Raw genomic sequence first — 25938 nt, 5'->3', positions numbered from 1 at the left:
CTAAAAAAAAAAAACAACCACAGCAGAATAGAGCCAATGGTTCCCTCCAAAGACATCAGCAAACACTGGAGAGAGGAAGCATCAGCAAAACAAACACAGCCCCCAGCAATTGGCAATGAGGTGCTATATTTCAGGAACAGGGTTTTTTGTCTTTTTTCTCTGCAACAGAGTCATAAAGAATCATATACTCCACAGCTATGTATTGTTATTTGGGGTATGTGTCTTTTAAAGACATCTGTATACAACAGGAAATTGCTACTGGTAAGATTTCATGTGTACTTTCCAAAAAAACTGATGCACATCCACAGCTTCAGATACCAGCAAGAAATATACAGCCAAGAAAAAAGAACTACCAGCTTCAGATCTTCACACCGAAGGCTCATAACTGACTCAACATATGGAGTCAGCAATGGGCAGTGCTAACAGATTGGCACCCTCAAGTGACAGTCAGAAATCCACAGTCTCTGGACACATTAAATTTTATTAAAAATTAAGAGATTGAAGCAAGAGCAAAGTATGATGATGCCCAGCATCTTACTTGTATTGTATCATTGTCCAGGAACCAGCAAACACAGGTAACCACGATGCCATACCTGAACCATACATCTGTACATACATTATGGTAAAATGTATTTCAGTGAATATATACAACATTCACACACACAGAAAGAAAAAGAAAAAAAAAAAAAAAAGAAGGCAGAGAACAGAATAGAAAACAAGTACATCAAGTCGATTTAAGGGATGTTACAGAGTCATACACAAGTTGGAAAGTGTTGCAATTTCAAATAGAAATAGACCCCATGTTTTAATAGCAATAAGAGAGTAAGAGAGCACTTTAGTCGTGATGCTGCCTGTGAGTGGTTGTTCTTAGTTCAGGAAAAGTCTTAAGTATTCCTCTCTACTCAGAGTTATTTTTAGGAAACTGTTTTCTAGGGAGACTGGACAGTGGAGTTTTGTAGGGTTTTTTGGTGTTGTTTGTTTTTTTAAATCTTAAACAGTTTTTCCCTTCTATGAAAATATTTAAAGAACGCAGAAAAGCATTATTAAAATATTTTTTTAAAAGATAAATTCATTAACTCATTAGGTTACAGTCATTGAAGTGCAACCATATTTTTCCACTGAGCAAAGAATGAATTTTTCTGTTCACACTTCTGGCATAGTAGCAGTTTTCTGCAATTTTTTTTTTTTTTTTAGGAAGTTCTGAATATAAGGAGGCAGCTTGCATGGAACAGAAGGTGGGTGAGCTTCAATGACAGTCAATTCTCTGCTTAATGCTTACAAGAGGTGGAGAAAGGAGGGACAGACATATACTAAGGCAGACTCTGACTTCTCCCTCACGTATCAACATTTCAACACATTTGTTTGTACCCACAGCACACATGTACATGTTTCTTCTGCAAAACTGACTCTTGCCTCCAAGGAATGAACTAGGGGAGTAAGGAGAGAATATTCTACTGCAGAATACAAAACATAAGTGTTTACAAAAGCACCAGGCTTGTATGTCTCATTTATGCAAGGCTGTAAATTCCAGCAGTGATGGCTGTGAATATTTCTGTACACTTCAAGCATCAAATTTTCATTAACCTGGATTTTTGTCAGTTTCTAAATATAAATTCTTCTCACTGAATTTTTTGGCTGAGTTACCAAATGGATCAGTACACAAAATATGCATTATATATGTAAGAAATTATGTTAAGTTACACCTTAAAAGAAAATACAGTTCAGGGTTGTTCCCAGAATATAGAGTAATTTGAAGTATATATTTCAACTCTAACATTTCAACATATTTTAACTTCAAGAGCCTTACAGTGATGATAATTTAAGGCATAGAATGATCAAAATTATTTTTCTATAGTAATACATTTCTGTAAGAGAATTAAATATACACTTACTCTGAAGATCCTTCATATCATCACAATATTCACCCTGAAACAATCCTCCTCCCCACTAAGATTAGGCTTACTGTTTTACAAATAAAACTCCTAAGTATTTAAAGTTACCTCTAGGAAAAAAAGATGACACTAAAACCTGCAGCCTTCGATGCAAACAATCTGGCAGCACGATGACTACAGTACACGGCAAATGTGGAATGCATTTAAAATGTTTATAAATGCTACGAAATTAACATCTCTTTCAAAGCTTCATTTTCCTTGATGAAATGAATTCTGATCACAAAAGCACTTGAGAAGAAGTGAGTGAATAGTACTTACTTAATGTAATTATGACTCTTGCTCATTACGCATTTTGCTACAATCCTTTCTATGCTCTTATAGACTCTGAATCTTCTGCCTTTGGAAAACACACTATGAAAGCAATTTGCAACTGAAGACAAAAAAAGTAATTTCAAAGTCATTCTTTCACATTACATTTCAGTAAAGCAAAAGTCTTAATGCTTATTTTTTTAAAGCACTCCCAAAGGAAGATTCAGGGCACGTATAGTCCATTAAAAAACATCTTTGACACTTCAATGTAAACTGTTCACTGCAAAAGCCTGTGAGCTGTGGACAGCACACCCCACTTCTACAGATGCCCAAATCCACCCCAGCTTTACAAGCTGAAGTTACCAGTTAATAACTTCAGGCAAGTTGAATTCCTACAGCATTAAACAGCATCAGAGCACTTGGATACTTACAGAGGAACAGCTGAGATAACTTCTTTGTTAATTTCTGTATGTAGCATTCTAGTTTGTTACTGCCTCACCACAGGGCTGAAACAGAGCTCCTACAAGGGCAGGAGAGGAGCCTGGCCCACGCCGGTTCACGGCACCATTCTATCCACTGCAGCAGGGCCAAACTATCAGACATAACCAGCTGTGATTCTGCACCAGGTCACTCCTGCTTATGCAATATCACCCTTCTTTCAGGTAAATAACTTGCTTGCTTCTAATTGCACTCTAAAAAAAAAACACAAAAAGGCACCAGTTTAAAGCAGTATACAATTCACACAGTGTCAGCTTTGGAACTGGCACTGTCCTACTTCAGTCCTTAAGAGAAAGTAAAAGCAAACCCCTATAGTTGTCTAGAAAAACAAGTTCCAAAAAGCTGCACCTAGGAAGCAGAGCAAACTTGTGAAGTAGATTTTATTGCAAAATAAAGAATCCAATCCTGACAGTTACCAAGGGCTCAGTGCTTCCTATTGCAGCCAGCCGTGAAGCTCAGAAACCTTCAGAGCACAACCAAAGTGGTGTAATCATAAAAGTCCCTGAAATCAGAAGAGAGGAGAGGAAAAAGGGTAGGAAGACAGCAAGTGATTCTTCAACCTTTGCTACATCACTTTGAAAAGAGTAAAATATGACAACTAAAAAATATTGTTGCAAATAGGGTTCAATGCATTTCACTTGTTCTGAACATTGCTGATTTCTTACTTCAAAGCCATAGCAGATAGGAATATTCTGAATACTTTATACAAAAACTTTGGTTCTAGTGGATGTTTCAAGATCTATATAGCCATCAAAACATTTCTGAAGGGAGCAAAGGAAGCAAGCTACTTCTAGAAAAAGGGAACAACAAAGGATTTTATTTCCTCTCAAAAAATTTAATGATATTTAATTATTAAATTTTAGTTAAAGAATGATGCCTAAAAGGACAATGTTATTTCTTGACCAGTACTCAGTCACAACTGGTGCCTGCTCCGAGTTCCAACAGTGTTAATTTCTGTAAGATCACTTGAAAAAGTAAAGAAATACCAACTCCCTGAATGGAAAGTAAATAAAGCACAGAAGAAATAAACAGTGGAGATGCCTCCCAACTACAGTGACACATTCTTGCTCTCCTAGCCCCTGACATCACATACTGGCCTACTTTTGCCCCCACTGGAGTTTCAGGAATAGCAACAAAGAAAAACTTGTCCCATTTAGTCCTGTGCTGTACTCCCTGGGGATTAAAGCACACCAGTTTTGATGGACAAAGCTGAGAGCACAAACCACCTAAAATCAAAGTGCACAGTCATATAAACAATGAAGTTACAAAGTTTACAGGGTCAAAACAAAAGCTTCTACTAGCAAACAAGTAAAGACTCATCATCACTTGTACTGATTTCAGAGAGGGGAGCAGAGGACTCTAACATTGGCACTTCCACAGAATGGCAACAAGCCGCATGAATACCCAAAGGCTCCTCCCGATGAGAGCTAGGGCAACACCGGTTTTGTCCATCCACTTGGATATGAACATTCAAGGGGTTATCTGAATAAGCAGACTCCCACTTTTTTAAGGGTAACCTACATGGCTCTTCACTTGGTGGATGACTTCTACTTAAATTACTGCCCCCTGGGACAGTCCTCCTGGGTGCTGACCCTCCATGGATCGCTTCTGTGACACTTTCAGACAAAGGATCTCTGAAAGACTTTCCTGAATCCACTTTATTGGGCTGCTTGAGCTCACTGCCTGAAGTCTCAGCACCTACAGATTTATCTGCGTGTCCAGACTCAGGCTCTGCTTGCGCAGCAGTGCAAGTGTTCTCTAAGACATTCGAAGGCAATGGCTCAGTGATTTCAGTCTCTGGTTGCAAGGTGCTACATCCAGCTTCTTGCAGGTCACTGGCGTGGGTGTCTGCCTCTAAACTAGGTCCTTCAGGTGAAGGTGGAGGACTCCTAATAGTCCCATCAGCATGGTTGATGATTCCATCACCCAACGTCGTCTGCGAAGTGCGGGCAGGTGTCAGGAGTGGGATCTGTCCCCTCACCCGAGGTCTGTGGAAGAGTCTGTTCCAGAGTCGGCCAAGGCGCCGCCGAGACGAGCTTCGTCGTGACGAGTGACGTCTCATCTGCCTCCTCATGGCTGTTCGGATATTCTGCAGCACGGAGGCCTGTCACACAGAGGTAACTGATTTAGCACACACTCAAAAGACTTCTCCCATAGCTCATTCACTAAGATCTCCATTTTAAGAGAATTCTCCTCATTAAGTTTGTATTTTCTAATGAACTATTAAGAATGTCAAAGCTAGCTCTGTCTGTACCAAAACATTCACCATTAAAATGTTTCCGTAAGGAGCTTAATTTCTTTTTGTTTGCCCAGCATGATGCTCCACACTTGCTATCAGATCACCACCAAAGAACAGGCTACAGACCACCAAGTCCTCTGTCATCAGCAATAGTAGAGGATCCTCAAAACAAGGTAACAGTGAAGAAAGGCAAACATATAGCACTACTGCACCTGAGTAACAAGCTATGAGCGCTTTATCACTCTTGGAACTGCATCACAGTGGGATAACTTTAACAGTTTGTGAAAGATTTTTGAGAGCTCAACAATAAGATATCAGTATGACTTAATGGCTTCTAGAGTTTCCCAAAAATACTGTTAGAGACCTACTTTCTTATCACTTCACACATTCACAATTTCAGCTTGGAAAGCTCCTTTTTTTTTTTTTTTTTAATTTACTCTCTCTATCTCTGTTCATTCTGTCTTGACATACAGCAAAACAGCATATGTTTTTCTCACTGCTGTTCCCTAGCAAACATATTTAATGTGTTCAAAACTATCCACAGCACCAAGATACATGACCATGATTCTACAGCTCAAAGTAAAACATATATATTTCAGTAAGAGCATTTCCATACAGTTAGCAGAGCTTCTCTGCTACTGACAGAACACAGTTCCAGATCAGTTCTAACTTATAGCAGTCTGGCTGCTAGTAGGTTCATCAGCACTCATGTCACCATACTTGTGATGCATTGTACACAGGGAAGTCTTCGACTGGGGGGATCAGTCCTTGTGCAATCAGCTGCCCATAGGAAGGTGGAGCTTCCCGACGCACAAATTCTGCCTCAAGTCGTGTCATCTGGGTCTCAAATGCTCTGGGAACAGAACCACAGTGGAAAAAAAAAAAAAAAAAAAACCAGAAGAGAAGTTACAGTCAGTTTGTCCTGCCTCCTCTCACGTTAACCCACAGACACAGTGCAGAGGGCTTCAAACTAGCAGCAAAAAGGCAAATCTTTTCCAGGACTCGATGAAAAACCTTATCAGGATGCTAAAATAAATAAAATGAACAAAAGTAACAGTGAATCAAATCAGCAAACCCAGTCTGAGTTTGGACTCTGTAGTAACTGAACATTTTCCAATAGGCCAACTTACATCAATAAAGGCATTCATTTGTTCTGCTTATTTTTGGAAAATACAGCATGAAGCACTGCAACAAGCACACATCATGGGCAGGGCTTGGTGTATATGACAAGAGACAGGCACCAGGAAGTCCCTTCTGACTCTCTTCAAAAGGGCACAACCACAGTTGCACAAACATACAAAGCACGGGCAAAGAAAGGAAATTTCTCAAAATAGTTTTGATATTTGTTAGATTCAGGTCTGCCAGGCTACACAAGAGATGTGTATTTTCCACAGATCATAGAAGAGTTGACATTTCCCCTTCTTCTGAAAATCTCAAATACTCTTCTCTAAGCCTAAAGCAGTGAGTACTACTTAACGAATTTCACAGTATTTTCTGAATTCTTTCGTTAACAATTTACTTTTCCTCCTTTAATCAAAGAAATACATAGCTATTAAAGAATCATAAAACCAAGATGTTTTTATGTACCTGTATTCTCTAGTCCTCAGAGAATATAATTTAAATGCACAACCCAGTGCTATCACCAGCAGCAGGCCACACACGAGACTCCCAATCAGAGCAGCTGTGATGACCTTCCTGGGAACAATCACCAGGCAGTTGTGCTCATCGCTTCCATCTTGGCAGTCTTCTTGACCATCACAGCGCCAAGTCTCAAAGATACACAGATTTGTTCCACAATGGAAATTCCCTGGCTGACAAGTAAAGCAGTTTTTTTCATCTGAGCCATCTGGGCAGTTCTTTTGGTTATTACAGCGGTCAAGTATCGAGTAGCAAAGCCCACTATTTCCTTCACATGGATATTCATTCTTCTGGCAAGCTGGACAGTTCTCCTCATCCTTGCCATTTGGACAGTGCCACCAGCCATCACAATGTTGCTTATCCGTGAAACACTCCTCATCACTTCCACAGGGGTGTTCCCAAGGAAGACAATAGCCTTTCACCTGGTATGTTGCATTGAATCCATGGCCAGTGCTCTTTGAGCGAGCATGATATGAGACTGTGAGCTGCCCCTTTGATGACTCCACGCTCACCGGATGCCTGTTGTTGTGAAACGAAAATGTCTGCAGTAATTTATCGCCTCTCTCTTCAATGCCATCATACACCTTTACGTAGTCATTGTAGCCTAACTGCAAATCAAGCTGCAACAGAACATGTCGATTATCTTGTGTATCCACGTACCATGTGCAACGAAGGTCTGATTTGCTGTGATCAGCACGGAATAAGTCTGGGGAAGCAAAAGATCCATAAAAATTACCCAGCCTTTTGCCACAGGAAAGATCAGGACAATTATCTTCATCTGAACCATCACTGCAGTCTTTAACTGAATTACACCTCAGCTCGTTCATCAAGCACTTGGTGGAGCGGGCTACACTGCACTGGAATGTTCCTGAGGGACAGATGCTGGACGGAGGCTCTGTTGGAGGGACAGTGCAGTTTCTCTCATCTGAGTTATCCCCACACTCATCCATGAAATTACATTTCCAAGTACTGGGAATACACTTTCCATTCGCACAATGGAATTCATCTGACTGGCATGCAGCCTGACCGATCTTTCCTGTGAAAGAGGATGAGCAGAAAAAAGTCAGTATCAAAACTTTTGTAACCATCCAATGTCACATTTTAACATCTACCCTCTCTGTGTCACAAGTCAGTAGGTCAGGCCAGTATACTTCAAGAAAACCAGTAAGAAACCAACTGGAAAAAGTATCAGTGTTACCACGCTAATACTTTAACAACCAAGACTGGCCCCAGGACTCTCATCAACAAATAATACTCCTGTCTTCAAGTTTTACTAGAGTGCTTAAGCAAAGCCAACAAAACTGCAAGGTTTTACCTCTAATATAAGAAAGGCGAAATCCCTGAGACTGTCCTGAGCTTGATGCATCTGAGTGAAAAAATATCCAAACATGATCCCTTGCAGAGATGAAAGATGGAGGTATGGAAGATCCACACACTTTGTACTCCTCTCTCTTGGAAGATGGGCCAATCATCAACCAATCTACTGCACATTTCTGAGATTCTTCCAAATCAAAGTTCTTAAAACTGTTAAGAAGAAAAGAAAACACAAGTAACAAAAGATATTTATCTGGAACAGTCAGTGAAAAAACAATGTAGCAGTTGAGTTTCTGCACAAGCAGTGCTGACATAAAGAGATCACATTCAAAGATAATGAAACATCTCCAGTATCTTGCATACACATAAACATACACTCAAATTCTCCCAATTTGGAAAAGTACTCATCTCACTGGCATAAACAGCATGCTAAGTAGCTCCAAAATCTGAAAGAACGCATCTCTTATTCAGAGTCTGTAGGCAAAACTACTTCCTAAAACACAGATCTGAGTAAAAGAAAAAATAGCAAGAAAACATTACATGGAAGCATAAAAAATTATTTCAATAATCTTTTCCGACTTTAGAAGCTATTAAAAGATGGCATGAGATTGGAAACTATTGTATCAGAGTAAGAACAATAGGAAGCAATACAAAGAACCCTAAGGGGACAAAGAAGCAAGACAAAAATCAATTTTTCAAGCTGGGGATAAACAGGGAGAGGACAAGACAAGAACAGCAAGAAAGGAAATAAAACATGAAGTCTCTCTAACTGTATGACTTTTTAGTTCAAAGAATAACACATTCTCTTTCTGGGAATGCAAATGCAGAGCAAACGAGCTCACAACCTTTCACTGTCAAACATCCAGCTCTCGTGCTCACCCAGGGCCAATGGCTATTCCATAGCATCTTACCCAGTGCAAAGAGGTGTTCAACAGCTGCTGAACACTGAACACAGCCAAATAATATATTCCCTAGACTGGAGCTCAGAACCACACTGGGTGTTTCATCAGAGTGTGAACAAACACACTGCATTTGCTTCCAGTAATCTGCAGTAAGGGAGAAGCACTCCTCATTGTGCAAGGGCACATTGTTCAAGACACTTAGAACTGTATCGTGTTCTTCTCTCACATACCTCAGCTACACACAATTAACTTGGTAACAGTCACTGCATACTCCACACAAACACATGAACAGAAAAATCACAGAGACTGAAAGGCTGCTATGAAATAGGAATCTCCTTCCACAAAGGACTTCTCAGAAACACACAGGAAGAACTATTTGAAAAAGATAAATGGAAGATAATTTTCTGACACTGTGGTGTATTTACAAAAGGCTGTAAAAGCCTGCCAGGTCTAGCCCTTTGAAGGTGAAAGGGAAAGAGCAGCAACTTTGTAAACCAGCCAATTCATTTTAGAGCAGTTCAAGCCTACACACACCCCAGAGTTCTGCCAAATGTACTGACTTGAAACTCTTTTTTTTTTTTTTTGTAGTTTTCACGAAGACAATGAAAAATAAGAGCCACCAGGATGTTAAATTAAAGTGGAAATTAAAACATATTCAGCAACTTGTTGGACACAAATACGCCCCGCTCCTCTTTGCTAACTCTTTTTCTCCTATTATGTTCCACACATCATTCCAGCTAGGAAGAAATCTTCCACAGTATCCACTTCTTTGCTGTGTAAGCAATCTCACGAAGCTTTAGAAAACAGCGTATTTTGCAAGGGAGTCTTAAGCGAATCTAAAGTCAAAATAAAAAAACTTAAGTATTCAACCATGCAAAGAATTTCTGTCCTGGTATTCTACAAAAACTTCTTAATGACCAAGTGTACAAAGAGGCACTACAGCACGAAAAGGAGTTACATGAAGCAGCTGTGAAACTGCCAGCACCCACATAAAGTCTGTTGTGAGAGATCTGAGACAGCACTACTGAGCTACCACATTGGTTTCACTTTCTTTTTCTTAGCTACCAGGCACCAAGAAGAGTTTCTATCATCTACTTGGAAAATTATTTGTAGGGTTTTCTTGTCACAAAGAATTTTTATGGTAATCACTGGAAATAGCTAATTGCCCAACAACATTTGTAACAGAAGGGAACAGTCACTAAACCAAGTAATGGAAGCTCAGAACTTGGGAGTGGAGGAGGGGGAAATAACCAGAAAAATCCTTGCTTGTGTGAAACAAATGAGATCATTTACTACATCTTTTAACTCACTTCTATGGAGATTTTAAATGTACCAAGAACAATCCTACAGAGCTGAGCAATTTGTTCTCCTACCCTGCCAGCTCCCAGCACTGCAGCCAAGTCTCAAAGCTCACTCATTTTCCCCACTGCACTCATGCTTGGTTTACAAACTCTTCTGCAAATGAACAATCTCCCTGTATTTGTAGATAATTATCAATATTTACCTCTGTTTGCACATTCAGAATGTTATATTGCTAATAAAGAGCGAGGAAGAGATGAGGATGAAGAAACTACTTTAGTCCCACCTTTTAAAGCAGAAACATACAGAGGATAACTGATGTTCCTGAGTACTGGCTATGGATCTGAGATTCAGAACAGAGTCCCGCACTTGTCCATCCAGAAACACAAGTGTTAGGCACAAAGCCATCCAAGTACACGAGTGGTGTGGCAGGATATATGTGAAGAAGGCAGCACATTTAACAGCTTCCCTGAGAACACCAGCACACAATGCCTCACTGCAATGCATGAGCTACTGAAGCAACTGCCTCACTATTCAGAAAAGGGAGATAAAGAACACTGTCAAGAACAAACTCCGTTTTCTCAGGAGCAAGAAGCACCTCAACCACATGCTGGTGCCTGAAAGTTTGAAACACACTGAATAAACACAATTTCTCTGAAATATAAGCGTTCCAGTTTTGATGTAAAGTTTTATATACAATAAATGCCACAGCAATTATAAAATTCCTTCAGAGGGCAAAAGCCAAAGTCAAAACAATTACATTCTATTTCATGCAGAGTATAATTGAAACACATTTTGCTTCGATTAAGGTATTGTATAACAACTGTATAATAACTGTATAACAACTCTCCAAAAGCACCCTTTTACATTACATTGTTATCAATGGAAGCAAATTTTGTCCCATCTATATTGATATGACTTCACTTAAGACCAAAAATATCATATATTTGAGTGGACTGTCGGTCAATCTCAAACGAAAAAACTTACAGCAAAATATGAAACAACACATATACATACTCATGCACATGTAAATATAGAAAATTGGTTTTCACTTTACAATCCATTTGCAACGAGGTTTTGTGCAAAAAGCTTCTGCCATATTGATCTGACATTAAATAGCCTACTGATTTATTTAACCTAGGAGTTCTGAATAGGGCATTCAACTTCTGCTACTTCACTTCTTTCATCACCTGTAATTAGATCTAGTGTTGCTGTTGTAGTCTTCTGAAGAATAATTTAATCCTGCTACCCACAAAATAGAGCACGGGGACATTTACTCACTCACTTGAACTTCCTCAAACTGGAATACAACTTTTTGTGCCAGAAGGATCAGCCCAGCAGTTGAGTGATTGATGGTATAGAGCTTAAGTAAGGGAGAACATCCCTTCTGCTGCTAATTTCTTTTAAAATAAAAATAGTAATAGCATATAGAAGTACAATAACAGTCTATTAGGCAGTGGGAGCATTCAATCCCAAGTATCAGAACAATTCCATGGGAACGGAGAAATGCAGCACAGTCTGCTTCTATGGAACACTGCAGAAATAAAAGGTAAAATCATCTCATTTTTCTTTAAAGGTATGTTACTGGAAACAGGTTACCTCCCACACTGAGCAGGACTCTGGGAACTTGCAAGGAATTACAGGACAGGTTGTGATCAGATCTAGCTTGTAACATTACTCAAATGAAGCAACAGTAACTTACAACAATATTCACCTATTAACTGTTAAGTATTTGTAAACTTCTGGATAGAACTTCACTAAACCCAATTGCCATAAATACTCATTTACACTCGGTAACTAAGATAAAAAACAGACCACCCACAAAACTAATTCATGGCAGAGATTTTTGGCTTCTGCACCAGAAAGAGTAGTAGCCACTAGAAAAAAAAAAAAAAAAGCACTTGTATAAATAATGTGGGGAATTCCTTACAACCTCTACATAGTTGAAGCACAAGCAAATACAGATTAAAGCTGGGAAAAGCATTCTTAACTGTAAAAAGATAAACACGGGATGATCATGAGTATGAACAAGAATGGCTAAATGCTTGAGACCCAGCAGATGTAAAACCTGAATGAAAGTAAGAATTAAAAAAATGTCCAACTTGGCCCTCTAAAGCCATTAAATTTGGAGAATAAATATTATGCGTAAATTACGAGAGCACAGTCCCAAAATAAATCAGAGTGGCCAATTAAGCAAGAAAAGTTACTTCTATTTGCCAGCCTCTCACAGCAAGTGCTGATTGCAAACAACTGATGACTTAATTGGCTCATTAAAAACTTCTGTTTACCCACTGGAGCACAAGGACCTGGAAGTCAGGAAAGCTCTATTCTGCTCCCCACTTCCAAGCACCAACCCTGCAACCTTAGGCAGGAGATACGGCTGGTTTTTCAAAAGCACGAGAAACTTAATTAAATACATGGCTGTTATGAGTTTTTCCAATTAACGTCAAATTCTGAATCACCACGTTCAGTAAATACAGTATCAAATAGTCCCTTGAATTTGTCAGTAAATACACACCAGCAAGTCTTGACACAAACATGCCTCAGCTTTACTCAGAATCTCAATCTCAGCTGGCACCTTAACATTTTTTTCCCAAACCAATGACACAGATCACTGAAGTGAAAGCCAGTGAGGCCTCCTCAATTAATACAGAACTTGAGAAGGTCACTAACTAAATAATTTCTCAATGCTCATATCTTGAATTCTGATCATGGAGAACGTTTTACTCTAAGTCTCATTAATTCCTATAATAAAATGCAATTATTTATACTGTCCCCACATCAGGGCCAATTGCAACAATCAGATAGCAGCAACTGATAAAGAATCTTTATCTTTTCCTCAGATTGGTGGAAACAAACAAATACACCCTGTTAAGGATGGAGAAAAAGGGCAGTTAAAGAGTATGACATCCCTCTGATCTTACAGGACTTGTGATCTTCTATGAAAATAAGACCTAAACAGAGAGGAATTCAGACAAAAAAAAAGTTTCCAAAACAATAACTTACTGACTGATTATCTGAATATCAAGTGATACAACATAATCCTGGATAACAGTGGCTACATGTGTTCCCAAGTCTCAACAGCACGATCCTATCAGAAATAAGAACTTGAAAGAAAGGATGGAAATGTGCAAAACTAATAAGCAAGAAAAACATACTTCCCATTCTTGTGAAGATTCTCTCAAGAATTTCTAAAAAGTAAACTACAAGCAAAACAGTAAGTGTGGAGATGTGAGGGTATGAAGATAATCAACACAAACATGAAAGGTAGATATCAAAACTAAGCCTCTAAAGGACATGTCCACAGGAGACAGCACGTAACATCCATGTGTAGATCTGTGCACTGCTCCATTAAAAGCTGCTGAATAACGAGTTTATTTAAGAAGTGACCACTGACTGCATGTTTTAGAAATCAAAACCACTTTCAGTTGCAATTTTATCCCTCAGTGACTCCTGCTGTATCCCAAATATGCTACTTATATAACATTGCTGTCATACCATCAATGAGAATCCAAGATCAAGGCAACTGCTTTCAGTATGACATAACACAAAGGAGGTGGTGCTTCTTGTTTTATGAACCTGTAAAACTAGATCTCATCCTAAGAATTATTTTTCATTTTCCTAGGAATATTTTCTATGCCCTCGCCAGCACGCAGCTAGGACAAGCAGCATTCCCCACTGTTAAGAAGAAAAAATGTTTTTATTTGAACCCTGTTTTCCAGTTTCCTAGGCTGGCATGACACAGGCCAAGTCAGCTGCTGCTTTTACATCTTCGGCATTTAGAGGGCTACAATATTCTAAAGAAATCCTCAGATGCTGTAACATTTTGTATTTCCTACACTGTAGTGAATCATTCCAAGGACATTTATAGTCAGAAACGTAGCACTACAACATGTCTGCTACCCACAAGGCAAAATACTCCCTAGGATGTAAACACACAGCTCCCATTGTTTGTATGTGCAGATGAGGGCAGGATATGGCTTTGTACCCAGTGACAGAAAACAAACCCATTAGAAAGAAATCTTTCAAAACTATTGCTAATGCACACATTCAAGCTGTGTACACATTATTCCTGGTTTCCTCATCCCACTTTCCTTCAATTCTTTACCCTCTATTAAATTCACACTTGCTAAAGAGAATCCTAATTCCAACTAGGAGCTCTGAGATGTTTTCAGAGCATAAACTGCAGTACTATTCTCCAGAGCCAAGTCCTGTCGCTCATTTATGTGCCTTCTCAGAGCTTCCAACAATCTCTGCTTTGAAATGAACTCCGCAGGTCCAATACAATTTAATGACGTTGAAAAGCATGTTTCTATTTATGGTGCTCAAATGTTGGCAGGTAGCTACTTCCTTACTTTTGATGAGTAGATCCTATTTTAAACTAGGAATGGTGGAGCCCTCCTATTATTCCATCTGTGGCAGATTTGTTTTTAATTGCTGAGCATCTGCAGCTGAAGAGGTTTGCAGTCCTTTTAAGCAGCTGAGCAAAGAATGAGCAGATGGTGTCAAATACAACAGTACTAAAAAACCAAACAAAAAACCTTTCCCAGGTTTGCTTTTTTCTTTTTTTAAACAAGCAGTTCCTGGTTTGAGAAGGATACTGCAGTTATTAAAGACAAATTAATCAAGTTTACACTAAGCTGATATTATAGGCTAAAAATCCTTAATAAACCATTTGTAATATATTCTAGTCTTTTCTGCACGATATTATTACCTGAAATTGTGCAACAAATGCTAATTATTATTTAATTCTGTTAGAAATAAAAGTTACACAAAAAAGCATTTGTATTTTAGTTAACAAGTGTCAGTAAGATGTGATTATCTTCATCTGTTAGCTAAGTATAGCATCATTCCAGGACATTACAGACAAAGCCACTTTTGCTTTAAGAAACCTAAGTATCCTACTGAGGCTGTTCCAGGTTCTATAGCATTCATCTATTCCTACTTACAGGCAATAAAGAGAAAGGAAACTATTTAATTTGAGTAAATATATCACTGCTTCTCACCTCGCCATCTATCAGAGGTAGAAGAAATCTCACAGGTATTATGAAGACAAAAATATTAACAGACTACAAACGACTTGAATACAAACAGATGTCAGAGGTAACCTACAGAAACAAGATAGAACATTTCTAAAAAGGAGGTGCCCAACCTGCAAACCATGCTCCACTATGACCAAGTTTGCTGTCCATCCGTGCAGCCACTTGGTAGCTCTGGCAAACAGATCAATATTGTTACATCAGATCAAAGCATACAGCTTCATTTCAGCAAAGCAACCAATTATTCCCACAGAATATCACAAACCATACCTAATTGTTATCATGTCTCCACGATCTCCTTGAATGTACCAGCTGCAGTTCACTGCTGGAGGATAGTTTCGTGGCCAGGAAGGACTGTAGATGACACCTCGTCTCTCTGTGTGCTGTTCGAGTTCTCCACTGCAAGCAACTGTTAATAAGAGGGAAAAAATGTTATTGTTAATGCTTCGCCTAATCAACAACTCACGTTAGCTACAAGAGCTTTCAACAATTTCTGGGGATTGCAACAAATGAGAGTCAACAGTTTCATCCTCTTATTGCTTTTTTCCCTGCCCAGTTTTTAATTAAGGCACCCACTTGAACTGTAGGTAAGCATAACCTGCATTTCAGTGCAGGAGCAATCAATAACCTTGTATGAATTTACCGAAGGCTACAATCAATATCGCTGCACAGATCTGCAAGAGAGGATGTAATGCAGAAATCCTCCCTACCAGCTGCCCAAAGCCTGGCTGTGACACTCACCAACTGGAAAAGATCCATATCGAGTGCAAAGTACCAAGAAGCCCATTTTGCTATAACCTCTTCCTGGATACGTTCCTTCTCCTAACCGTATGACAGACCTGAAGAGTGTCATGGTTAAACCAACAAAAGACGACAAAAAGTTAACTGGACTTCGATGTCAAATGTTTTCACTGAAAATTCCTGAGTACTTTCAATTCCTCCCGAACTCTCACAGATTGAAATTTTCCAGAAAGGGAAAGCTCAGTGTTTTCAAAGCTTTTTCAGATCTTCCTATGGAAAGCTGCAGGCCAATCAAAGCTGCATCAGATACTTATAATTTGTAATTAAGCAATTCAAAAATGGCAGTGAACTGCTCCAAGGACAAGTGGGAAAGCTGTTCTGCTGGGAAGATGTACTCTCAGCAGACTACGAGAGAGGAAATTCTCTGTAATGCAAAAGCTATTCTGAACACTCTCCAAATATATATTTAAAATTATTTCTAAATCAGATTACTATCTGGAGCACAACTTCTGGATTACAGCTGAACATTCCCATTTTTGACACATTTCATTTCTCCCAGCTTATAATGAAGGGAAAAAAAAAAAAAAGGATGTCTACACGTTAAGGTAAGTATACTGCAGTATACATCACAGACTTGCAGCACTGCTTGCATGCAGGTACAGATGCATTATTTTGGGTTCAGAGCCAGGACAACACCAGCTGCACAGGGATGGGCAAGGTGCTGGCAGAGCCACACGGATGCAGGCACTGCAGGGCTGCCCTCAGAGCCCAGCCTGCAGCATCCCCTGGAAAGCCAGTGCTGGAGCTCACCCATTTGCCCACAGCAAGCACTTCTCAAGTGAGAGCCATGGGAATACAAAGCACGAGGTGAGCAGCTTACCTGAGGCAAAACAGAAAGAGCCGTTATTGTTACCCTTCAAACAGGGCATTCCATTGAAATACATGTATGCAACTCCTACTAGTTTCAAAGAGCACGAAACCTTCCCAAACGCATAAACACAAGAAAACATCTATTTTCCAAACAAATATTTTGCAGTGAAGTGGTTATAAAAATACAAGAAAACCTATGTTAGCACTTTTCTAAAAACAGAAAAGCTACACGCTGGACACTGACAGTGACAAAGATGCAGCTACAGAAACAAGAAAGCAAATGTAAGAACCACAGTACTTGTCAGCTCGGGCTCTCAAGACGTTTCATTATGCACACCAAAGCAGCCTACCCAGGCCTTGAGATGTGCTTCCCCACACACCTATCACTGCACAAACATACCACAGCAGCAAGGGAGGGCACAGCAAGCAGCAGCGCAAGAGGAACCGGGAAGTGCATGTCCTACTGCCAAGTTACTGAAACTTCTCAATGGGAGGGAAACAATGTGCACACAGAACAAACACAGCACGTGATACTATCCAGAGGTTTTCTGCAGAGCCTCGCAAAGGTTTCTGTTCCCCTTGTACTAACTTTTGCTCTGGATTGATGTGCCGACAGTAAATACAGCAGCACAGAGAGCAAAACCAGCTCTTACACAAAGCTGGTTAGAGCTCATGTTCTGAGAAGGTCCCAGTGACACACTGCTGACTCCCTACAAGCACCTTCACTCACATTCATCGCTGCAGTTCAGAGAATTTCCCCAGTGCTTTCATCTGAGCTCTAGGAAATATTTACAAAAACCTGACCAAAGGCTATGTGACACCTCCCTGATTTCTAAAGTCTAGCAGTTTTCTTTTCTAGCAACAGAGTTTCCCAAGCCTTAGCAGTGAATGTGATGCAATGTGACAGGTTTCTTGGTTAGAAACACCTTTCCTTATTAACACTGCACATCTGCTACAAACATGGGACAAGGAACAAGAACAGACAAAGGAAAAAGATTTTCAATTTTAACAGAATGATGGTAGCTGTGAAAATCTGAGGATATGAGCAAGGTAAGGGCTGTGCTGAAGCTAAATACTACTTAGGGCAGCCCATTTGGCTGTGGCCATTGTTTCTCAATACCCCGCAGCAACTCTACGCTCCTGCCACAAAACAAGCATTACAGACTCACCTTATTCAGAATTAAAAGGAGAATTATTTCACTCTTACAAGGACTGCTCAACTAACAGGCTGCTAACCTTATTAACATTGCCAAAACATACATACACTATTTTAAGGGTATGTGCATAGCCCCCTGAGCCCACTGGGGAAAACTGGAAAGGGACACACACACAAAACTCCTATCTTGTCTACCCAAACCTCACTTCAATTGCCAGGTGCTTTAGACATCCTTCATTTCTTGTCAGTGCTCATTACTATGGCACTTGCAATTGACCAACAGATTCCTTCCTAACGATTGTCTCCGACTCTTCCCTTGTGCACTTACTGCTGCGTAGCAAAGAAAGTGAAGTCTTCAAGCACAGTTTCTGAGCAGCTGTTCTTTCACCTGCATAAATGACAACTTCATTTTGAAAGAAAAACCCACACTAAACAGAAAAACCACGAGGGCACACTGCCATCCTGTTGGGGTTTCAGTGCCAACAAAGCAGCCTCAATTCCCTTCCTAGTTCCTGTGTGAATTTTGCAGAACCACAAATCCACATGCAGTGCTGTGATACTAAGCTGGGCTTCAGCACAACACTGAGTATCAACCTTAAGGAAATACAAGCCTTCTAAAATTGCCAAAACATCCTAAAGGAAAAGGGAAGTCTCTAAATAGCAAGGCATGCTCCTGGATGATGAAGGTCTTATAAGCAACAGTGCACAAGAAGAGCAGTGACAACTTTTCTGCAACAACTGTTTGTGCTTTTACACACAAACAGAAGCAAAGTGAAAACTCAATTTACAAAACACCCAAAATGGCTTACCTTTTCCACATTCTGGATGCTTTTTCATTAAAAAGCAAGAGAATATCAATCCCTGGACAAGCAAACCAACCCAACAAAATCTTACTGAGGTGATATTTTTTTGTTGTTTTTGTTTTTTTAATAAATTCTGAAGATAAACAACAATTAATTTTATAGATACATATTTTTTTAAGTATCACTTCAATGTCAGAAGTGGTTTGAGTTTAGAGTTTTCATCAAGAAGGATGAGGGAGCTGAGTTATTCAGCCTGGAGGAGAGAAGGCTGCAAGGAGACATCACTGCAGCCTTCCAGTATTTAAAAAGGGATTATAAACAGGAGGAAATCAGCTTTTAACTTGGGTAGACAGTGATAGGACAAGGGGAAATGGTTTTAAGCTCAAGGAGGGAAGGTTCAGATTGGATGTCAGGAAGAAGTTCTTCACAGAGAGAGTAGTGAGGTGCTGGAACGGGCTGCCCAGAGAGGCTGTGGAAGTCCCATCCCTGAGAGCATTCAAGATCAGATAGGATGTAGCCCTGGGCAGCCTGGTCTAGTACCAGAACTAGAGGTTGGTGGCCCTGCCTGTGGCAGAGGGGTTGGAATTTGGTGATCCTTGGGGTCTCTTCCAACCCAAATCACTCTATGATCCCACAGTAAGATGAAAAATCTTAATGAGGCTCTTTCAGTAATGATCAAACGGATTTCTTATACTGCAAACAGCAGTAAATGTCTCCCTCCAGTTAAATATGCCATTAATTCTTGCTACTAAAAACTTCCAAGAAATTTTCCAAAACATTACACAGAAGGTACTAGTCCTATTTTTCAAGAGTAACTACAACAGATACCAAGCTTCACCAGAGGACAGCACAGTTTGTTTTGAGGTTACTAAGCTGTGCAGGAATAAACAGGATGAGAGCAGAGACAAGGGAAGTGGTAGAGTCACCATCCTGGAGGTGTTCAAGAAAAGGATAGATGCAACATGGACGGACACGGGTTAGTGGGCATGGAGGGATGGACTGATGGTTGGATCGTGGCCTTTTCTAACATTAATGACTCCATTCTATCAAATTTTTAGATGGCCCTAGCAGAAGATCTACCCTGCATCTTTGCACTCTTCTGTGATGCCCCGGAGACTGCCCCAGCCACAGGGAGTACACCCCAACCATCTACTCCAGACTAAGAGAAGCCACAAGGAGCTTTCTCTCAAAACTTCATGTTTAGCAAAATATGCCTTCTTAACAGCTACCTCAGGCCTGGCAGAACACTCTCTCCTTCAGTTCTCTAACTGCTCCCTCAAGGAGTGCTCTCACACACTACTTAGTACAGACCCCTTATGCCTGTACTCTGAAGGCTCTCACTGGTTTTATCCATCCCACAGCTAGCTGCTGCTCCCCCAGCACCAGCACACACACACAGCTCACTGACCCAGCAGAACCTGAGCACTCTGTGGGACCAAGAAGCAGAACCTGCTCAACTGAGGTAGGGGAAGAGCACACAGTGGGAGGACTTCTCCCTTTCAGCAGAGACAGCTTTGATGGCTTGGAGTGTTGTACGAACACAGCTGAGATGGTGGCCTGACCTGTGATTTCCAGAAATCTTTATTTCTGCCACTGCGAGCTTTCTGAAGAGAAACCCCTCTACGCCTTTCTGTAAAGATATGTCTCTAATAGATGCTTTGTAAGGACACGTTTGGGACAGCAAATGCCCCTCTCCACTTTTATTATGGCTGCTAGGAACACCTTTTGCAAGAGGGTTCTCAGCAGAGTTATCTGTCTTGCAACTGCACTACCCTCACCTGTTATCTTCCAGCACACAGGAAAACAAGTAAGATATGAACTGCATTATGGCAATGACCTTTTATGATCATTTTTCACACTGCTCCAGTTACAATGTCAGCAATCAGAGTAACTCAAAGCTGTATCAGAACAAGAAATCACGAAGGCTACAGTACTATAAGGCTTTCCACATGCTCCAGAGAATAAAAGTGAAATGTTACAACCCTGTTTCTAGCAAAAGGATAGCATTAGAAAAGAGCAGAGCCAGCAGGAAGAAGTGTTACATATTTCAGGCTGAGGTAGAAGCAGCAATCTAGACTGTATCATTACTCAAGTTACACTTTGTAAACTTAAATACCATATAGGCAGGGGATGCCAAACTCCATCAGAAGCTAAGAACAATCCAGGCAGAATAGATCAAGACACTGATCACATTCTGGACTTTTCCTAATAGAAGAATGGAAATATAATATTGCAAACAACACACACCCCATGTGGTGCATCTAAGCTACCCCAAAACAAGCTTAAGGAAGTCATGTAATCATACAATTACTATCCTTTCCCAATTTAAATCTTCTCTCAAAACTCCATGTTGAGTTGAACACTCAGACTCCCACATTAATCAAGCCACTGCCTCAGAATTATTTTTGTGTTTTCTCATTTCCTTTTCTCCTGCCTCCCATATTTGGTTATTATGTTTTATTTAAGTTGTAACCTCTTTAGGCTTAAAGTATGCCTACCAACGAGACTGTGGATTGAAAGGCACAAGAGTACCCTTATCACTAAGAGGACTCTGATTATACTGCTCCAGTAATGTCAGTAAGCCAATGTACTACTACAGAGAAGGAAATTACACTAAGTGCCAGGACTCTGATTGAATTTCCACTCTAAGAATCAAAAGATGTTCTTAACATTCTGGTTTTAGCTCCTCTGGGAATGGGCCTCTGCCCCAAGCTTGACATTCCCAGGCACATCTCCTAAACACAGATTTTCCCCCAAACATATCAGTACATACTGTGACCTCAGCCTCAAGCTTAAGATTTTTTTCCAGCACAGCGACACTGATGGAGTCCAATAACCATTCCAGCAAGATTTAAAAGTTGTAAGCTTCCTAAAATGTCATTGCTACCCTTTCTCAAACAAAGGTCATACTGCTTTGCTTAAACAAGTCTTCAAACAGTAAAAGAACAGTAACAACTTCAAAACAACAATAAATATAAATAAGAAAAGTGTATCTTACCTAACGAGGTAACAGCACTTTCTATCTTCCCAGTCAGAAAGAGATTCACTGTAAAGATAAAAAGAAAAAACATTACCATAGGTTCCAGTGGCACAGCGAGGCAGTTCATAGTCTCCCATTTCTATGCATTTGCTGCCATGTTTATATAAAAGTATTACAGTCTTCCAATAAGAACTCTACTTATCTACACCGAGAATTCACACAAATCAACTCTCATCTTTCAACAAACAATATTAGTTCAGCATCAATCAAATATGCTACCAAGAGAAACAACGAGTCCAACTACTCAGTTATCTTTTGTGGGTTTTTTTTTTAATTGAGGAAGACAGAAAAACAATCACACTAAAACGTCCATAACTGCAGCTAGTCACTTTAACAGCTCAAATGTTGTAAAATAATAAGATTATCTTGAAATGCATCCTCGCTGAATAAAGCAGTTTGTTCCTATCAGTAAATGTCACCTTGAAAACAAGTAGCAAAAGCAAACATAGTTAACTTGGCTAATCAACAGCAATGAAGTTTTCAAAAAAGTCTATTAGTGCCATCAAAGCAAGATGAGACTTGCAGTGTGCTTGCAGTTCACATTTGACTTCCAGGCCAGTCTTTAGATGCTCCCCACTTTCTAAGAAGCCTCCTCTCAGAGAATACACCATTAGAATGATCTGATAAGAGGGGCCATCACCAACACTTTTTCCTGAGCTGCTGTTACTGCAGAGCTCAGTGTAGCACACACTTCCACTGGAGTTTCCTCACAGATTCTTCAAGGCCCTTTTCTGGTGATTACACTGCATTTCTAACTGCTCTCATCTTAGCAGTGTTCTGTAACCTACAGACAGTTTACTAATAACATGACAAACACTAAAGCAAATTAGAAAGGTTTAAAAGGTTACCAACACTTAATTCACAACACCCCAGACAGGCACCCTGTTGGCTTTATTTTGCATGTGTTAAATCCAAAATCTTTCTATAGCCAATCTGCAGCAAGTGTTTAGAAAAAAACATCATTAAAAATGAACAATGGAAGAGGAACTGTCTGTGCTCCCAGCAGTGACTGGAAGCCACTGACAATTAGCACTATTTTTGTATCAGGGAGGCATGCTGACCACAGGCCCCATTGTCTTAGCATCATTCAAACATCACAGGACAACAACCCTTGCTCCAATAACCTTCTGGCTTGACAGACCAGCACAAGGGAAAGAAGCTGCGGGACAGTGCAAGGGAAGGAGGGCAACTGAGTAACAGCTGTGGCTTCAGAACAAACAGACTCGAGCTACACATTTGCACCCAAAAGCATAAACACTATGTTCAAAGGACGTTAATAGTGCTGATTTTATCACATAATTAATGCACAGCAGCACTTATTACACAACCAGGTCAAAGCACTGTCAGGGCGCGCACCGCACTGTGCCAGGGGCAGCCCCACACCTGAGCTGCACGACAGGTCCTGACCCACGGCAACGCGGTGACACAAAGTTCCCCCATGTGGCATTAAGCACCGTTGTTCCTGTAACCACAGTAATTCAGCCACACAGACTAAGACATCAGCCAGCAATTAAGTCACAAATGTGACAGATGTTACGAACATTAAAATATTTTACTCTTAAGTACGTGAATGTACTCTGTCTAACAATAGTTAAGCAGAGTACCAACCAGGTTACCAACCAGGCTCTGTCACTGCCCTTCTGCACATGTCCTGCCTGAGTTTTCCCAATGTGACAGAACACGAGCTCCAAGCAGAGGTTCCTGAGAGGGGCCCTACAGGAGAAACTTGCAGCAGACAGGAACTTGCAGCAGGACAGGGCTAGAGGGAAGAAGCAGCACACATGGAGCTCCCTGCTGGGGGCAGCTCAGCCAGCAGCCCTGAGCACAGCCAGGCAGACAGCAATGGGCAGCTCCACACACCTGGCAAACACACTTCTACCTACACAAACCTACTGGCTGGTACTGCAGCTCTCTCTCATTTCCAAGTTCCTCCACAACAAGCAGCCAGTAGTTAAGAAGAGTTCTTCAGAACTGCCTCACACCAGGTGCTTTCCTCAACATGGTCCCTCACTACTCTCCACTCCCACCCAGGCCCTTAGATCAGAGCACTGCAGCCAGCCCTGATGCACTCCCAGGAGAGACACCAGCTCTGCTATTCTGGTTATTCATCCACTTCCTGCATTCTCCAGGATTTCTACGGAATGAGGAATGAAACAGTCTCACAGAAGAACAGCTGCCACAAAGCAGCTCCACAATGCGGCCCACAGCTGAAGTCACACAGCCACAGGCGGCAGCAGTGTGTCTACAGAGACACCAAACCCCACAAACAGCCCCAGGAGAACAAAAACTAAAAGCGGAGAAGGGCTGGAGAATTGAGAAACAGGAACTGAAAGCAACGACAGACGGAAAGGACAGGCAGGCAGGAAGTAACACACAATAACAGCTAACGCACTGTGCTCTTGTGGGGTCTCCACAGCACAACACCTGATAAGCTTCCCCCCTCCCCTGCTTGTTAGCTTTCACTACCGTGCAAGGGACAGGCACAAAGCACTGCAGAGATCTACCAAACTTCCAACCTCACGTCACCTCCAGAGAAGGACAAAAAGCGCTCCCGCTTGGACTCTGGAACTCACATGATCTTCAATGATAGTATTGGTCACTTTTAGAACAACTGTGCTATTTTTATTTAATAACAGAAGTTTCAACAAAGTTCTGACCAGGCTGCAAGGAAAAGAAGTGGCTGGAACTTGTATTTTAGATTCAAGAGTCCAGCAGGCTCTGTCCTTATGCTGCACACACTTCTGGCAGCCCTTTACGTCTCTGCAATACAGCAGCGGCAGCAGGCAGAGATGTTTCAGCTGTTCTGAAGCTTACAGGGCCTTCTGCACTGTATGTCATAGTTAACACAGAGATGTTTTTAGTCACCAGAGCAGTCTTTAACTTTCCACACTTTCCTGGGCAAGCACTGACATTAAAGAGAACTTCTACAGAAAGAGAATGAGCAGTACAGCCACTTCTACAGTTTATGTAACTGATGCTGCCTATCACTCAGCATTACCGAACGCGAACCCACTTTATCAGCAAGCAGCAGAGGGTTTCACACAGCTCCGTGGGCTGTACGTTTATCAGACAGCACTCAGAGCCCTCGGAAGAGTTGGGATCAGCCCAGCATAGGCCCCCGGGACAGGCAAGGGCCGGTAACCCCAACCGCCGGGCCGCCGGCTGCGGGCACAGGGCAGCACAAAGCCCCAATGAAAAGCGCCTTCCCCCAGAAAAAAGGCTGCCCGCGGGCGGCGGAGGACGCGTCTCCGTGCCGCCACAGCCCGGCACCTGCCGCGGGAGGAGAGCGGAGCATCGGGGGACGCGTTCCCCCCCGGCCGCTCACAGCGGCGACGGGCGGTGTCGTGGTTCAACTCCGCGGGGGCACCGCCGCCGTCCAAACTTTCTCTTTTTAAAGCTTCGCACGGGGTCAACGCATTGGACTCAATCCAGGAGCGAGACGCGCGACCCGGACGGAACACGGCTCGGTCCGCACAGCCCCGCCGGCCCGGGTCCCCCCAAAGTGCCCGCAACGCGGCCCCGAGCCCACCGTGCCCGGAGGCCTCCGCAGGTGCCCGCAGCCCGGCCCCGTGCCCGGACGTGCCCCGCGGGGAGCGGCCGCCGGCACTCACCCAGGCAGATGGCGGTGAGCGGCACCAGCCGGAGCTCCGCGGCCGCCGCCGCCTTCTCCATGGCGGGTCGCCGCCACCTGCCCTTCGGCGAAGGGGGGAAGCGCTCGCTTCTACACCCGCCCGCCGGCCCCCGCAGCCCGGGCAACCGGCGGCGGGGCGGCCGCCTCCCGCCGCAGCCCCATGGCCGGGCCCGCGCTCGCCGCTCCGGGGCAGGTGGAGGAAAAAGGAGCGCAGCGCCGCTGCTCCGCCGCCGCCGCCCCACGTGACAGCCCCGCCGCGCGGCTGCGGCGCTCGGGCCGGAGAACGAAGGGAGCGCCGCCCCGCTCCGCGCACACCTGGGAGCCGCCGGCAGGCGGAGCGCGGCCCGCGGCGGAAGGGAAGGCGAGGGCCGGGCCCTCCCGCGCGGCGCCGGGCGGACGGCTTCCTGTCAGGCGCGGCCCGCTCCGCCGCGCGGCCATCGCGAACCCGGGCCCCACGGCGCCCCTCCGCCGGGCGGGCTGCGAGGAGCCCGCGGGCCGTGGCGGGAGGCCGCCCCCGGCGCCGCCTCGGCCCTCCGACCCCCCCTGCCGGGGGAAGCTGCCCCGCGG

At 42.3% G+C, this 25938-nt stretch overlaps 1 protein-coding gene across 1 annotated transcript; it reads right to left on the bottom strand.

Annotated features, from left to right (window-relative positions):
- Nucleotides 1-461: 461 nt before the first annotated feature.
- On the bottom strand, nucleotides 462-25819 carry LRP3 (LDL receptor related protein 3). The gene is made up of 7 exons (XM_085234749.1): nucleotides 25352-25819; nucleotides 21699-21746; nucleotides 15401-15539; nucleotides 7892-8100; nucleotides 6526-7612; nucleotides 5659-5791; nucleotides 462-4803 (listed from the first exon to the last, which is right to left on the bottom strand). The coding sequence occupies exons 1-7, from the start codon at nucleotides 25410-25412 to the stop codon at nucleotides 3997-3999; spliced, it is 2484 nt and encodes an 827-aa protein (XP_085090875.1). The 5' UTR covers nucleotides 25413-25819; the 3' UTR covers nucleotides 462-3996.
- Between the last annotated feature and the right edge of the window lie 119 nt (nucleotides 25820-25938).

This window comes from Meleagris gallopavo, chromosome 13 (assembly GCF_905368555.1).
Source record: "Meleagris gallopavo chromosome 13, MGAL_WU_HG_1.1, whole genome shotgun sequence".
Classification (NCBI taxonomy): domain Eukaryota; kingdom Metazoa; phylum Chordata; class Aves; order Galliformes; family Phasianidae; genus Meleagris; species Meleagris gallopavo.
The sequence above is the reverse complement of the archived record's forward strand: the minus strand, read 5'-3'. Positions and strand labels throughout refer to the sequence as shown.